At 40.5% G+C, this 16,933-nt stretch overlaps 1 protein-coding gene across 1 annotated transcript in view; it reads left to right on the top strand.

The window, feature by feature from the left end:
* Positions 1-16,933, top strand: part of SCIN (scinderin) — a 52,886-nt gene that overhangs the window by 15,790 nt on the left and 20,163 nt on the right. The window contains exon 4 of the mRNA XM_083824316.1: positions 3,240-3,389. Coding sequence (XP_083680442.1) covers positions 3,240-3,389 — 150 coding nt within the window. The remainder of the gene's footprint in view (positions 1-3,239; positions 3,390-16,933) is intronic.

Raw genomic sequence — 16,933 nt, 5'->3', positions numbered from 1 at the left:
GGTACTTTACATATTTATTTAGTGCTCGTGGTAAATATAGTAAAATATTATGCATTCTGGGATACTTTTATGACTTCAAGCTGCTCACTTCCTTCTATTAAATTACATGCTCAGTACCTGAGGTTCAGCTTTTTATCTTGTTACTAAAGAACACTGTCTTTTTTTTCAAATGCTGAAAATACTTTCTTGTTTCTCTAGCTTCTTTTAATCATTTTTTAAATAACCAAGAAAGATGGAGCTTTAATGGTATGTGAACTCCTGATCAAGGATGTTTTCAGACACTGCTTGTTGATGACAATTTTTTATGCTGCAGGAGAAAACCTAAGTTTCATTTTCACAAGGTTTCTTGATAAAGAAACCTAAATAAAAAACTAATAAAATTTCATATTTATTTTGGTTTACGGACAGAAACATTTAGGCCATGCTATTTTGTGAGAATATTTCTATAGGTCAGAAGTTATACACAGCCCAATCATGGAAACTGAAACAAGCATATACTAAAAATGAAATTGTGTATATTTTATTGTCTACCATGGAAGACTTAGCAAAATCTTATGCAAAGGGAATTCTGAGGAAAGTTTGAGGAGTATTTCTTTTGCAATAGCTTTGAAACTGTATTCAAGTAGCAAGTTATTACGGGGTCTGAAATTAACTAAGGTAACTGTCAGTAGGATTAAATTTATTGTATTTTTTTTTCGTGTAGCGGTGTGGAATCCATAAGCAAAATAACAATGTCTGCAAATCAAAAAATCTGAAATCCACTGCTGTATATTTTTAAAGGCCTTTCTCCTTACTCTGGCTGATTTGATGCATAAAGTTGGTAGATTTTGACAGCTCAGTTTAGTCACTTGCTTACTGAAGGCAAACTTGGAGAGCACATGGAATAGGGGGTAGCCAGGACTTGCTGTGCAGTGGGACCTTTAAGAGATGCTAAGAAAGGAAAATGTGAATTTATTGTCTGAGAACTAAAGGTCTTTGTAATTTGCAGTGACAATTTAAGTCTCACAATATCCTGTGTGGTCAGTAAATGTTCATTTTGTAGATGAGAATACTTGTTTGAGATTGCATGGCCAGTTACCAAAAAACCTACAGAAGGTTAATGTATACAACTGAAACTGAACTTTTAACCTTTCTGAATGAGTAATCTCCATGAATTGCAGCATACATACTAAGATAAGGCAATATCTGCCTGACCTCTCTAGTTAATTCTCTACATGTCATTCTCATCTTCCTTATTGCTTCTATAGAGTGTGGAAAAAAAAGAATTCCTATTTATTGCTGTTATATCACTAATGGCTCCTGTTTTCTCACACTTCAAATAAGCTTGATTAGGAGATAGACCAAGAAGAGAATACGTAAATTTGAGTAGTGAAATTGTCAAACTAAAGGAGACTGTGTTTTGAGAAGTCTCCCAGAACTTAGGAGAGGATGGTTGAAGCAGTTTATTGCTGTAATAACTATATTTTAAAAAGCTGCTTAAAATGAAACTTTTGACTTTCTACATACTCCCAAGGCAATATTTTATTAATTCTTTACAAGTTCTGTTTCCCTGAATCTGCACAGTTATTTTGTGGAAATGTAAAAAGTGTCAAATCATATTAAAGGGAAGGTTCGTATCTGCATCCAAGTATGTGTCTCCAGATTCTGGATACTGAAGCTGATGACATTTAAACCAGAACTTGGAAATATTTTTTGTTTTTAGGTCTTGAACCTATAATCAAGTTGGTAACGTCAAGCTGGAAACCCCACAGCTTTCACTGCATAACATCTACAAGTTGAAAAAGATCTAGTTTTGGAAGTCCATGCGATCCTGATAGAATCACATGAAGAAGAATCAAATGACTTTCTTCCAAAAGAAGGGAGGGAAAAAATGCACTCAGCCAAGCTGATTCATTTCCTTTGAGTAGCTCCTTCCAGCTTAGCCTCTAGTGGCTCTAAGTTCTGTCTCTTCTTAGTAACTTCCATCAAGGTTGAAATTTAAATTCTTTATCCTGAAACACTTTGCATTCAGGATGAAGAATGGGACTTGACAATACTGTGGCTCTTCTGTCTCTGGTGTGACTGGATTAGGCTGATTCTGCTGGCCCTCCTTCCTGAGAGATGCCTTGGGTAACATGCTCTGTTCTGGATGGATTGCACTTACCATGTTGTGTGGGCAGTACCTATACACTGCCTATTTAGCCAGATGACATGAAGGGCTTTGAAGGTATCTATGAGTAGGCTACTGCCACCAGAGATTTTGCTCTTCAATGTGAAGAGCCACTGCTGTGGTTTCTGAGGAGCTCCCTGTAAAGGTGAGCAACTGTAATTTGGTGAATTGCCCTGGGGCAGCAGCTTACTTCTAGTTGCTGCGTCTTCTAAATGCAGGCATCTCTTATGGATGTGTCTTTTGTCTTCGTTATACCCAGTTCCTGAGGCAGGAAGGGGATGAGGTGTATGTATCTTGGGCTAGCAAGGAACTTGGTGCTTTAACTGATCAGAAAATCAGTTTATTCCTAATCTGTAAATTTTTATAAGTCATTTATAAAGACATGTGTGATATGCCCAGTTGGAAGGGCTTGCATTTATCTAAGGTTAATGTGCTTTTATGAGCATTGGATCAGCTATACGGTGAGGAAATTTTTTCAGTGAGGAAGACCTTTTATTGAAAATGCCTGTGATATCTCTTTGCACTTGAACTGGTTTGGGAGTTTGATGCAGTGAGTGACAAACTGAGTTGAGTGAATGACAAATACTCTGCAGCAGAAAGTCACCAAAATAAAAACTGGTTCGAAAGATCTCACTTTTTTTTTTGAATAGCAGATAAAATCAGGGTTTTCACTGAGATTTTGAAATGACTTTATTTCTTGCCAGAGATGGAAAATGGCACTGCTGAAATAGCATAGAAGAGGAACTTCCAGATAAAAAAATTACGGTAGCAAATTTAGGGGTTTCAGGTTCTCTAGATAGCTGAAGATACGGCTTTATCTGTGATAAAACTGTCAAACCAAAGCTCTGACTTGTCTGAGATCAAACAATCTCCTAATACATGGATACTAAATGACATTACATAAAATATCTTATTTACTATGATATCTAGGTGACTTAGAAATACTTTCCAAAAGAGATCTGAAAATTGTAGCTTCACTGATGTTCTGGTGGTTTAGCTTCAGTCAGATAATGATTAATAAAATATTGATTTCATAATGTTGCTCACTGTTGAATCTTATTGTTAACATGTATGTTTTTAATTATTTTAGGAAATCTATCAATGGTTTGGCTCATCATGCAATAAATACGAGCGTCTGAAGGCTGCTCAGGTTGCCCTTGGCATTCGGGACAACGAACGAAATGGAAGATCTACATTAATTACAGTGGAAGAAGGAAGTGAACCAAATGAGCTCATACAGGTATTGTAACAGGAGTATGCAGTCATTGATACAGATGTGAGTAAAAAAATGTTACACTTCAGGAGTTAAACAGGATTGGGCTCAAAACTTTGGTTCTTCAAGTAGTTCAGGATCATAGAGTTAGCTTACGGTAGGCCAGTTTATGCTTCTTTTCTATCCTTATCCAAGCAGTATTATGATATTGGGCAGTAGAGTCTGAGATAATTATCTGAAAATACTCTTTTGAGAACTAAATATTTGCTTTTTTGAATTAGGCACAGGGTGACTGAATTAACAGCAGAGCTCATACCTAAACCACACTCTCTGCTCTGTATGAAAAATGAGCAGCATCAAGGTTGGATATCACCAAATAGATGGAAGTATTATGTCCTGAATGTCAAAAAAATGTAGCAAGGTACTTTGCATTACCACTTCTGTTATAAACTCTAATGTACCTAGTCTCTAGTAAGCCTAGTGAGCTTACTCATTTTTAAAAAGTTTGATCAACTCAGTCATGAAATCTGAATTCTGCTTTTTAAATATATGATTAAAGTAGAGTGGGTGAAACCAAACAAAAAAGCAATCTATGGAATTTTCACATCTTGAAAAACAAAAAAAAAAACAAGCGCTGGTGAGTTGTTGCAGTCCACATCCTAATAAAGGCATTGTTACTTGGCATTTGTGTGCTAAGTCAAGATTTCTCCATTCATTCTCAAAAAAGAAAGAAGAGGGCAATAGAGACATAAAGCAGCTCTTCCATAAAATGAAAAATGTGTAATTAGAATATTGTTTCATACTTCAGATTAACTTCAGGAAGTAATGCTAACGGTGCATGCAGGCATGCCATTATTTCTGGTGGTGCTTATATTAAATTTTGTTTCATGGAGTGTAACTAGCGATTGTCTAAGCAGCAAAGCATGCCAGATGCTGAGCCTCCAGCCCTTGGCCATGCTAGCTGTGACGCCTTTGGATGATCTATCCGTTTGCTTGTAAAGGCTTTTTGCCTGTGGGTGTGAGTACAGAAGCGACTGTGCTTGGAAGCAGGGGAGATGGTACCCCATGCACCAGTTTTTTTGAAGGGGGGGAAAAAAAAAAAGACAGCCAATCCTCTACCTGGCTCTTTACTTCCTTTTACAGGCTTTTCTCATAGACTCTGTGTCATGTATTTTATATTGGTACCATTAATGAAAAGAGCACAAGTTGACAATTAAAGCCCAAACTCCTGCTCCTTATCCAAAATGCATGAGCGAGTTGCAGCCTACCACAGCTGAGTGGCAGGTGCTGGGTGGCACTACAGGAACATGCTGGTTCAGTCCCCTGGCAGCATCCTCCTGCAGCCACCCCTCCTTGGGATTACTGCTCAAGGCTCCACATGGAATTTCTGATAAGCTGATGCCGAGTTGGGAGCACTGATCAGAACAGCTGCACTTTGCACCTCTTATCTGACTAACGTACAGCTGCAGATGTGAAGTCAGACTTACGTGCAGCTACAGCAAGGACATGGGCTGTTGAAGGGCTGGCTGTCAGGACGCTGGCTGCCTCTACTCGTTCAAGGATATGAGCAGCCAGGGTATGCTGGCCTCACCGGTGTATCTGCTTGCCAGCTGTGTGTAACTTGTTTTGTAGCGGCCTTGACACGTGAGTAAGAGCAGGAAAAATGCCAAGGCTGCATTTTCATCCTGTAACGCATTGTTACTATATCAGGAAATACATCTTTTCACACGTGGCCAGCAAGGTATGAAGGATGGATGTACTTCAGCTTTTCCTTTTGGGTTGTGAATATAGAGGGAAGAGGAGTGGGTAGTTGCATGGAAATAGGTTCAAGCGACCCTGTCAGCAGCCAGGGTTACTGCCTAGTGCTGCCCACGGAACAGCGTCTGCAGCTTGCCTGTGGCTGTCCCCGTCGCTGCAAGCTCTGAAGTGTGCTGTTAATGAGGCAGGATGGTAGTTAACCTAATAAATATATAAAGCCTATTAATCCTTATTTTTGCACACAATCTATCTAGTTCATGGTGTTCTTCACTTTGATTTCTTGCTGTTCTCACACAATTGTCTCTAACTTGCTGTAGTGTTTGCCTGGGCTGACTGCTCTGAAATTAGCATAATGCTTGCTTCTTCCCTCAGTATCATGCAGTTATGGGCAAATGAAGGGAAGTTGCTGTTCCTGTCCCTGATTGATTTTTTCCATTCCTGCTTTCCCAGAAAAAAAGTGTGATTTCTTCTTTTCTAGGAGAGAGTACTGTGTACTTTATTCATTTTTTCATGTAGTGGATAGCTGACATCAGAATGAGATTTCCTGACGTTACCTCCTCAGATAAATGTCAGGAATGATTTTCCCCTCCTGTGAGTTTGAAGCCCATCGCCTTCAAACATGGTGGCTTGGCTTGCTCATGCAGCACTGCTAGCCAAGTGTTCACCAGGCAGGGGCTGACATGCCCACCACAAGTACCAGTGCAAAGAGCTGACTGATTTTTTTTTTATCCCTACTCCACAAGCACAGTGAATCACCTCTCAACCAGTAAAGCAAGACTACTGTGTTTTATCCCAGTACTGAGGCAGGACGCAGAGATGAATTCAACAAACCCTGCCAGATATCTCTCCTGCCATGGGATTAACAGAGGCAGCGGTGGGCTCGTGGTTCCTGACAGCTTGTTTTCCCTATGGGGAGCTGTGGGTGAAGGGAACTGTTCTGACAAGAGCAGTTGCCTGCTCCCAACCAGCCTCTTTTAGCAAGGACCTGGGATCAGGCTGCCCTGCTTGTACAATGTGCCAATGGGAAAGTTGTCTGGAGCATGCTGTAGGATAAATTGCTGTGGCAGGTCAGCACAATACAGCTTGCTCACCCTAGGAAAGGAGAGTGGCTAGAAGCTGGGTACATGAATAGTTTTGACAGTGGCAACCCCTTTTTTCATCTGCTGTTGTGACCAGGGGCTGCAAACCCTTTTTTCATCTGCTGTTGTGACCAGGGGCTGCTTGGGAACATGCTGTGATCACCCTGTGCTCCCTCTCAGGAGATCCAATGTGTCTGGAAACCTCGGACCTGCTGTGGGTGTACAGAAGGCCTCGTAAGATGCTGCAAGAATAACTAAAATTCTTCCACTGACAAAGCAGAAATTTTCTTCATAAGCACAAAGATATTTAATCCACCTGGTTTCCCCTCTGTGTTTGCATTTTAGGTGAGGTACTGACTGGCAGGTTTAAATAGGAATTGCTGTATAAGATGGCTGCCTTGAATAGTTAAAAAATAGTGACCACCCTAGACAAATTGCTGCTGCTCCTGCTCAGTAACTGTGTCTGCTCGCTACACTTGCAGCTGCCCATAGTAAAATTCATCAGATGCCAATGCTGCTCTGGTTTTAACGTGTAAACAGCTGAATAGTTACCCATTCTGCTGAATCTTAGGCCTGAATGTTCAAATTGTGCTACAGAAATTTCTTCACCTTCATGGGACCAATCCAAAAACAGGTCTTGGCAATCATGAGTTAGATTTTTTTTTTCCCTGTAAAATGATCACATTAGAGTTATTGCTAACTCAGCTATTTTCTTTAAACCAAAAGGAAAACTAAATATGTGGTTTAAAAGCTAACCTAGGACCAAATCCTCTAGGGTCAGTTTCTAGCCCTGTTGGAAACCTCCTCAGGGTGAGGTTTGATGCTAACACTTGGCCTTCTGCCTGCCTGCCCTGCTAAGCAGGGGTTTCATGACACTGTGTGTATCCAACAGATCACTGAGTTAACTAAGTGCAGCCACAATAACAGGTAGCCGTGCTTGGGACAGACAATTTTCTAACTGTGGTTAGAATCTCCTAATTCTGAAGAGAGGACAAAACTGAGGAAGTTGTTTAGTCAGCAAGTTGAAGCTGCTTGCAATAATGCACGAAACAGAACTGAGTTCTGAGTCACCTAAAAGAAAGATACAAAGCACCCAGTCCTCCGTCCATAGCACATCAATAGTTTCATCTAGTATGCTAAGATGAAGTTGGAGAGGAAGAGAAAGTCTTAGAGTATTAGTGGAATTTGATATATTACACACCCTAAAAGATTTTTAGATTGGCAGCATTGTTCTAGCTACATAGACCGATCTCCCCATGATAGATTTTAAGTATCTCAGACACCTGTGACACCCTGGATGTGGCTGAGCAGAGCTGCCTGCAGGGTCTAAGAGCTGATGAAAGCTGAGTTTTAACTAGACTAGGTATTGAGCCTGCATCTGCCCCTTGCATTTAATCATGAAGTGTTCATCGAATTTTCAGGATGATTCTTGTTTCCTATGCAGTCCAAACTGTCTGATCCTTTGGATTGTTTTATTTTTCCTTACAAAGGATTCCCTTAAAACTGCAGCACATGCGATTGTTTCAGCATTTACTGCTGAGACTTTTGTCTTTTATTTGATTTTTGTAAATGTCTTTGATGGTATGGCTGAAACAGTGAAACTTGAGAAACTTGACTGCTGAGGTCTCAAACCACAGGAAGCTGAACAATCATTTTAGTAGACAACTTTGAAACCACTCTTCTGCCTTTAAACAACAACAAAAAAAAAAGGCCATGACTTCTGTTTACTTATCATTTGCAGTTGTCCTGTGCCTGCTTTGTTAGAGTTCTAGTGGCCTTACAACAGATGAGTGTAGTCTCACTTTTCATATAATACTTATGTAAATATTTAGCTAGTTTAAATACTGAGCAATAGAAGGAACCTCTCTGTCCTTTCTGATAATGCAGCCATTCTCCTCCCTCCTTTTTATTTAAAGCTCTGAAGAACTGCTTAATTCTGAGAATTCCTGAATGCGATTGTATTCAAGGATAATTGTTTTTGGCTGTGGTGTGAATAAATACTACACCCGGAGGTATGCGAATGGTTTGATTGTATTACAACCAGTCACACCTTTCCACCCCAGTGACTGGAAAGAGACCAGCAGCACTACACAGTGCTAACTCTGTCACGTGGATCAAGGCTCAAGAGCACAAAGTGCTCGCAACAAATGCAAGTTTCAGAGGCTACTTCTCTAGAGACCCAACTAATGGGAACATCAGCATAATGACAAGCTTCAGTAAACCTTAAATTAGCCAGATAGGTCTCTGGGCAAGGTGGACAGTGGCATAAGAAGAGCAGGACCACTCCTTTCTTGTTAAATTCAAGTCCTTAAAACTTATTTGCTACAAAACAGAGATACTTCCCAAAGGCAGCACGGGAGCACAGCGAGGTAGCTGGCAAAACTGAGGCTTGCTGTGACTTGTGCCTAGCATTAACGAGTTGGACAGTGCAAGGGCATGCTTCTCTGAACGAGCTCGGCAGGTTCCTGCAGTCACATGGATCATTGCACAACGCGCAACGAGCAGCGTGTGCCCTGCTAGTTGGGTACCTGCTCGTCTCCCAGGAGCCAGCAAGAACAGGCTCTGCTACCACATCTGTAAAAGCAAAAAATTGCTGTAACTGCTCTCCAAACGTTTGCATTTCTTCTTGTTCCCTCACTTTTGGTTGCATTACGGGGTGAAGCTTCTTTGTTTTGTATACAGAGGTGTGGAGGAGCGGTGGGAGGGTGGGTAGGTGGCACAAGAGGAGGAGGGGGAGCTCTGTGGAATACAACCCCTGGGCATGTGCAAGGCATCAAATAGTTATTTAATCACTTAGCTTTTACTTGGTTTTACTCAAAGGCCATATACCACGAATTGCACATAACTATGGTCCAGCCTGACCTGTTCACTAGAAAGAAAATACCAAATATAAAAATATCTTAATGAGGTTCTCTTAGGGCAAGTTATGGATGTCTTTGGGAATATGTAAGCCAAGGTAAAGCCAAGGTAATATCTTTTATTATCTAAATTGAGGCAGTTGTAAAAAAAAATAAATGGGCAAGACTCCAGGGAATTTTGTGCAATAAATACTGTAAATGAATTTCAGTAACAGGGCAGAGGCAATATTGAACAATCAGGTAAACAAAGGAAAGTGAATGCTCTTATAGAAGGGGGATGACAATGGGACGTGTACTGTCTCTCAGCTAAGCAGTCAGATGCGCACAGAGAAGAACTTAACTAAATTTTAATGACAATATAAAGATTTAAGAAAGCTGATGGACAGAAAATAGCAACAGTAATGCTATTCAGACCCAGAGACAACTTTCTCAGCTTGATTTGAAACTGTGTGTCAAATTTACATCTCAGAAAGGTGAGTGCACTTCATTGAGTGGTTTGGGTACATGCACATGCCTGCAAGAACAGAAGTTGGGTCTTCATTTTGAACAGTTCCTCAGAGTTTGTAGGATATGAAAATAGTCCAGAAAAAGATAGTGCACATGCTTATTCACCTTTCACAGCAGCTCCTATCCCATCCAAGGAATGAAAGTTTAATCATTACACTGTTAAATTTATGAGGGTTATGAATATAGGTACAAAGTACAAACCCTTTGCCCTGCAGGGAGCCAGTTGCAAGCTGCCAAAACCAGACATCCTGTTTTCATTTTAATTATTGAGTATTTCTCCTTCGTTAAGGGCAGTCCTGGTTTTTGATGAAAATTTGTATTGTAAGCACTTGGTTATGCAACCTGCACTCAGACAAACCGTGGGTGGCTTGGATCCTCAGCTGAATTGACTTCAGTATAGCTTAGCTGATCTGCACCAGCTGAGCGCTTGGCCTAATGTTTTCTCCAGGCCTAAATGGAAAATCAGCCAGGGGATTTGCCTGAGAATGGCAGGGTCTGGCAAGGAGGACTCCCTTCAGCAGTGTTGTGAGTTACCAATAATGTTCTTCAAGCTGCAGTTTTCACTCTTGGCTGTCTGAAGCCAGGTACTTAAATGACAGGGAACTGAATAGCAGCTGCAGGTGGCAAGTATATCTGAAAGGCAGGCTTTTAATCAGGTCTCTGAATGCAAATTTCAGTGCCCGCATTAGGAATTTACTTTAAAAAGTACTCAGGCGTATCGTACTGCATGGCATGAACTAAATCCTTTATGAACAGTTCTAATAATAGAGGGTTGAAAAAATAATTTCTTATGCTAGAACAGATACTCTGTACAAGGTACTTCAGTGAATTTCTAAAATCATTAGTAACTGCTGGAAGCACTTGAAATTTAATTATAATTTGTTTTATTTGCATTCTTGTAGGTGAGAAAACCTCATTTGTTATGCTTTTTTCTTCATCAGCTCTAGCACTTGCAGGATTACCATGTTAGTCAATTATAATCATATAATTACATGTTAGAATACTAATGGATTTTGTAATGGCTTTTTTCTTTTGTGTGCTAGAATATCAAGAAATCCACTGAGGAAGAAATGCTATAATTTTCAGTTATTAAATGAACATAATTAAGAAAAGGCCAAAAGAAAGAGTTGTTAGCAGTTATTTCTACGTGGAGTTGCTAGTAGTTATTTCCAGGAACTTGCTAGCACCAGGGGGTTTCATGGAGAAGAAAGAGTTTCTTTGCTAAACAAAAAGATCAGAGATGTGTGTTTGTGGAATCCAGCATCTAACCAAGAAAAATGCACTTTGAAAAGAGCTTTTTTATCTTTTTTTTTAATTATTTTATTTTGTTTTGCAGTGGCTTTGGTGTCCAGGTCTGCCTCATCCCAACTCCTGGGTGGAGTAGCTCTGAAGGGATCTATGCTCAATTTTGCCTTTGAATTTTCTTTAAGTTCTGCAGTGCAGGAAGGAAACTTTGTTTAAGGAAAACTTTGTAGTTTTTTTCATAGAATCTGCAGATTGCTGCACATCTATTAAAGCCATATAGCATCACATCTGGGCAACGGTGATGAAGAGCAGCACAGGAGAAGCTGCTGCATGTGTTTCAGGATCAGTTTAGTATTTCCACCACCACCAAGTGTGTAACCCTGAAGAGATATGTAAATATAATTATTGTATTTACTGCAAAGCAGCTTGTTAGGGACAGGCCTTTTGCTTACATTGCTGCCTATGACTTTGATGCTACCTGGCTTTAACTGTAAAAAATAAGGGGTTGGTAAAATCACAAGAGGGATTTAAATTCTTCAGTACTCAGTTATGGACTATCTGATTTTTATGAGCAGAAAATCACAGCCCCTTTGTTGAACAATTTGGCTCCCTCACACAAAATTTGAGGAGATATAGGAACTTTGAAATAATTAGTGGAGGGCATCTAAACCAGCAGAAGAAATGATTTTCAGAGTTAAGTAAGCTGTACCTCCTATACAACCAGCTGAAAGAAACATTTTTGCTTTCTCTTTTTCTGTCCTAATGCATATTTAATTTATTTTAAGCTTCAGCAAGAAGCATTAGAGAAACTATCAAATTACCCTCTGGTTTGTTTTCTTAAACATTAGGGTCCAACTCTCTTCTCTGTCTTGGATGCAGGAGTCTGGGTGTCATGCCAGAGGTGTTCCCTGGCATACCTCATCTGTTGGGCTATATGGGACTGGAAATGCTGAGTTTGTGAATTCAGCCAGTGAATTCAGCACTAGGACAGTAGTTCAGTGTCCTGAGTAGATTTTTCTACTTTTTATCTCATGGACTGAGGGATGAAACACCTCGCTATGGCTCCCACTGCTCACTCTGGTGAGCAGTGTATTGTTGCTCTGCTTCTCCAGGGAGCACTGGTTTTCCAGCAGGGTTGCTGGCTGCCAGTTGCCTGCTGCTGCCCACAGCTTGCTTGAGTTGTTTCAAGCTCTGCAGGGTAGTTGCCGTACTCCCCTTTTACCCTGCTGCTGCTTGTAGCCTGGTCTGTCATGGCCTGGGGACCAAGCTGCATGGTGGCACTGCAAAAGCCCAGCTGCCAAAGTGCATACCTTACAGAACAAAAAGCTGGGAGATCTGTAAATTTTAGCAGATAAATATTCTTCATGCCTGAGGTTTCTGTTAACAGTAGTTACTGATTTATTTTCATTAGTAATTTTCCAACACATAAGCATGCAGTACATGCATGCACATGCGGCTTTAATTCACGAAGCTTGCAAACTGGAATCTGCTACAACGACTTTAGTGTCTGCCTAGTTTTATGTCCCAAAAATGAAGGAAAACCTTGCATCTGTAAACTCAAGGATGTGTGCAAGTCTCTGCAGGATGTGGGTTTCAGTTCTAATACTTCTGATGGTGTTTGAGGAAGACGTAACAAAGAAGTAAGATTTTAAAAAAAGAGGTAGAAAGGATTGGTATAAATGGAAAAAAAAGATGCAAGGGTAATTACTCACTGTATTTTTAATTATGCTGCAGGCAGGCGGGTTGCTGAGCAGTTTAACGTTCAGTGTTCAGCAGCAGTAATGGCAACAAAGAGTTGGCGGTTTTCACATAGTTACTGTAGTTCACCTTCCCAGTTTCTCTAGTGTGCGATCACTGTTCTTTGAGGTGTCCTAAAAGCTGAGCATTTGAAGGTGACATAGGCTGGGGGTTTCCTCGTTTCATTCATAGCTGATCTTGCAGGCCCAGCAAGACAGAAGGCAGACTCTCCAGACTGATCTAGATGCTTTTTTTTTGTGAGCCTGTTACCCGTGACCTGTGTCACAGAGGAGAAAATTGATGTTAGACCATTGTTATCGCTACCAGTCAAGGCTTTATATTCAAATTATTACAAACAGATATGAAAAGCTGAAAATATTGTATGATAAGCTGCCAAAGCCTAATGCCCTATTTTTAGTAAGCTAAGCGGAGGGCTATGAATAAAATTATGATTTGCATTTGAAGTTCCTGAGACAACAGAAACTGGATAAAAATGTAGGCCACAATTTATGCATCAGAAGTGCCATGAGCAACTGATGGATTTTGCTATTTTGCAGCATCCCGAATGCATTACAGATCAGGTTTAAACCTTGATATCAGAAAATGCTTTTGACAAATTATATGGTGAAGCCAAACAAATTCTCAAAATGTCAGAACCATTTGCTAACATAAAACATCCTTTTGTGTGGTTGTCAGTACATGATGGCGTTTCCATCTTATTCTCAATCACTGTTCAGGCTGGTGGGAGGTCTTCTCCTCAGGGTGAGCATGTAATGACATCTGTTGTTGCTTCAATTGATGGTGAGAGGCAATTCCAGGCAGAAATCCTGCTAGCTTCCTAGGAGCAGTTTAGTGAAAGGTGTAGGTTTTTTTTTTTTTTTCCCTTGGTTGAGGTGTAATTTTTTATAAGATTGTTAATGTGTGCTCAGATTGATGGAAAGAGCTCCAGGTTACAATAACCAGTAAAATAAGCTTATTCATAATCTGGCCAATGTCAAAAGTAGCTTTTGTCTGAAACAGAATAGGTTTGGCAGTTGTTGTTTGCTGGCACAGTGGTTACTGGCCTATTTATCTTTTTATTTCTCATCTGGATTTTTTCTTCTTATTGGCTACTGGAGTAGATATTTGAGATAATAAATATTTCAGAGAGGCATTGCTTCTAATATTCTTCTTTGCTTTGAAGGTTCGTATAAAAATCCAAGTCCTTATCTGCTAATGAGTTCACGCTGTGGCTATAGTTCAGACCTATCATCATGCAAAAAAAAAAGATTTATTCTCTGTCACAGCACACACGTGTACCTTGAGTTAGCAGTAGCAGGATATATTTACTTATGTCAGAGCATGTAAAGAAGTCAATGATGAGCTGCTAATCCGGATTGTTTTCTGAAAGTATTGAGTGAAAGAAGTCAGGCCCACAAGACAGCTTTAAGTTCTGTAAATGTCTTTCTATTCTTTCTATTGCTCTTAGTACATAAAGAGGGGAATTTGAATTTTTTTTGAGATCTAACATTTGGGATCACAGCCACAACAAATAGCTTGGTTTCAGACCCAGAAACCTAACCCAATTTGTGTATAGTGAGAAGAAACACAAACGCAGCACTAGTGTACCCAAGTTAAACTGTATGAAACTGGTTTTCCCTCTTAATTAACTTTCACCTGACGTGTTCTTCAAGCATTGTTTTCTTAGTTGGATTTTCAGCCTCACTGAGCTTCTTAAACTTCTTGCTCCCATTAAATCAATATCAACTATTTATGAGGCAGAGCCTGCTTCTCCAGTTATGAAGACAATGTTTGCTAAACCCCTTCTTCTGATGTGTTTACTTAAAATTGCTTACCTTTTTGCATTCCTACAGATTAGAAACCTTTTGTCTGTGATTCCTTCTGTTCTTTTTGAGGACAAGAGAGTGGAATTTCACTTGTCAGAAGCAGCTTTGGCTCTGTATTTTGCAGTTCTGTGAGAGGGTGCAGATACATGCAGAAGAGATATGCACACAAGGTGATGTAGGGGATTATTTATAGGCAGGATAAACAGTGCTGTATTTACCACGAGGTAAGAGCACACTTGGGCACATGTTGTAGAGGAGCTTATGTTCTGTTGGTTTCCACTGAGACACTCTTGTAGTAATGTAAGTGTGTCAACATTAAGGTTTAACAGAGCTTTAAAAAAATAAAATAAAATTAATGCAGATTGAGTTTCTATTGTATTCCCCTCCTTGCCCCCAGAGAAGATGTAAAGGTGTGGAGTTTGTGAACACTTTCGATAAAACATGTTAACTCTGTGGTCAGATGCTCTCATTGCGAAGTAAGCTGGTGTGAGTCTACAGCCATGTACAGCATGGTAAGGGCTGACATAACCAGCTGTGAGCACGCTCTATTCTAAAATAACCGTGATGTAGGTTAAGCCTGGAGTGGTTGAATAACCTGACATACAGTGTGAGGTTAGTGTGTGCACACTGGGAGAATACCTGCAATACACCTGTGTGCACCCTAGCAGAGCACAGAGTTGCTCGTGCTTTTCTCCAGGACTCAGAAACTTGCAGAAAGCAATGGTGGGGAGAAAATAAACATCACTCCAGGATGGAGCAATGAAGAGCAAGGAGGGATCTGACATGTTAATATGTCAAAGGCAGGTAAGGTAAAGTGATAGGAAGAGACTGTGATTTGGAAATCAAGCAAGCAGCTACAAAGAAAGATGCCAAGCCCAGAGAATGAGGCAGTTGTGGCATGGATATGTTTTCAGGGCTCTAATTATACTTAATTGTATGAGAATTGTATGATCAAGGTCCTGATCTTGTCGCTAACACTGAATGTGTGAAACCAGGGTGTAAGGACCGTAAGATTCAAAGTCCTTTACACTGTCTGTTGATTTAAGTCATTTCATTGGGTACCTGTGCTTCGGGAGCCTTTGACTGCAGCCTCAGCTGTCATGAGCTATTTTCTTTATGATGCCTCATCAGCTATATAAAGGTGAGGCAGCCTGGAGTGCCACACCTCAGCCAGCCATATGCTTTTGTAATTATAACCCAGCTCCAGTTTAGCAGTTAACAACTCCACACACACTTCCTATCTTATTGATAAAATGTATCCGTTGTCTTAACAACCAGGCACATGTGTGGCTCTGTGTGGACTCTGCCATTCCATGAGAGTTTCCCTTAGAAGGAGGGAAGATGGTATCCCTGAGGAGGAATTTCTTTGGGACAGAACTTAATTTTTCAGCATTAATTGCTTTCTGTTTAGACACATTTTTTCCTTCTGTTATTTGTGTCATTCCCCAGTCTGTACAATGAAGTGGCTGAAATGGATGCGTGTTGGGAATGATGTAATTTGTCCCCAGCAATACAAAAGGGTAGTGACTATATGTATTTCATACTGTATCACTTCACACATAGTGTATGTGTAGTGCTGCCCTGCTTCACACCAAGACTGGTGTCTTCACTCGCCTTAGGTTGTTTTGACTTTGTCTCATCTTCTGTTTCTGACACGGGCACACACAAGTATTCCCAGCAGGGATTCAGCTGAAGGCTTATCCTAACGGCTGTGTTGGCTGCACAGCCCTCCTCACAAGCCCTGGATTTCCTTACCTGTTGAGAGGAGAAGCGTGTCGGGTCCCATCTTAACAATGCTAAGATCTATAATAACTGTGACTTCAAATGCAGGAAAAGAGGGCACCCTCAAGGCCCTTCTGCACTTGTTTTTGCACTCCTCTGGGAAACTGCAAAATCACAGAACAGAGCCTTCAGTAATGTTCCTTTTCTGCTTGTCTACACTGAAGCACAGGGCTAGCTTTGGCCAGAGAAGTTACTGCGCAAGCTGCTGTTTAGTAAATTGTGAATGGGTTTCCCCAAAACCACAGTTTCTCTGCCCTTTGCAGGCCAGTTCATTTCACACCCGTAACTGGTCTGTGCAAGGGAGGATTTGACCCCTCTAGCTGTGCAAGTACTGGTTAACTGAAATTTCCACATGCAGATAAAACACAGGGAGTCTGACAGTAATTTTTTATCTAGTTTAGAAAAAAACATTTCCAATTGCACATTTAAGACACCAGTAGGTCAGGCCAGAATCTAAACTGTGCTGGAGCCAATTTTAAAACTGATTTTTTAAGCTATAGAACCTGCTTGGTTTAATCGCCACCAGAGCAGAGTGCTTCGACGGTGCTGTCAGCAGAGAGGCTGCTTCTGTCAAGTTGCTTTCATAAGCACCATGAGGAACTTCTTAGCCTCCTCTAAAAATACTCAGCGTGGCACTTGCACAGCTCTCAAAGATTCCTGTGCACACAGAAATTTTAAGAGCAATTTATTTTATATCACTTTAAGCAACTTACAGTGAAGCAAAGAGATCGTGGTGCCACAGGTATTCTGTATGCATGGCAAGAGAAAATGCTGACTTT

Source organism: Anser anser, assembly GCF_964211835.1.
Source record: "Anser anser genome assembly, chromosome: 2".
NCBI classification, from domain to species: Eukaryota; Metazoa; Chordata; class Aves; order Anseriformes; family Anatidae; genus Anser; species Anser anser.
Note: the sequence above shows the minus strand (reverse complement) of the source record. Positions and strands in the feature narration are given on the sequence as shown.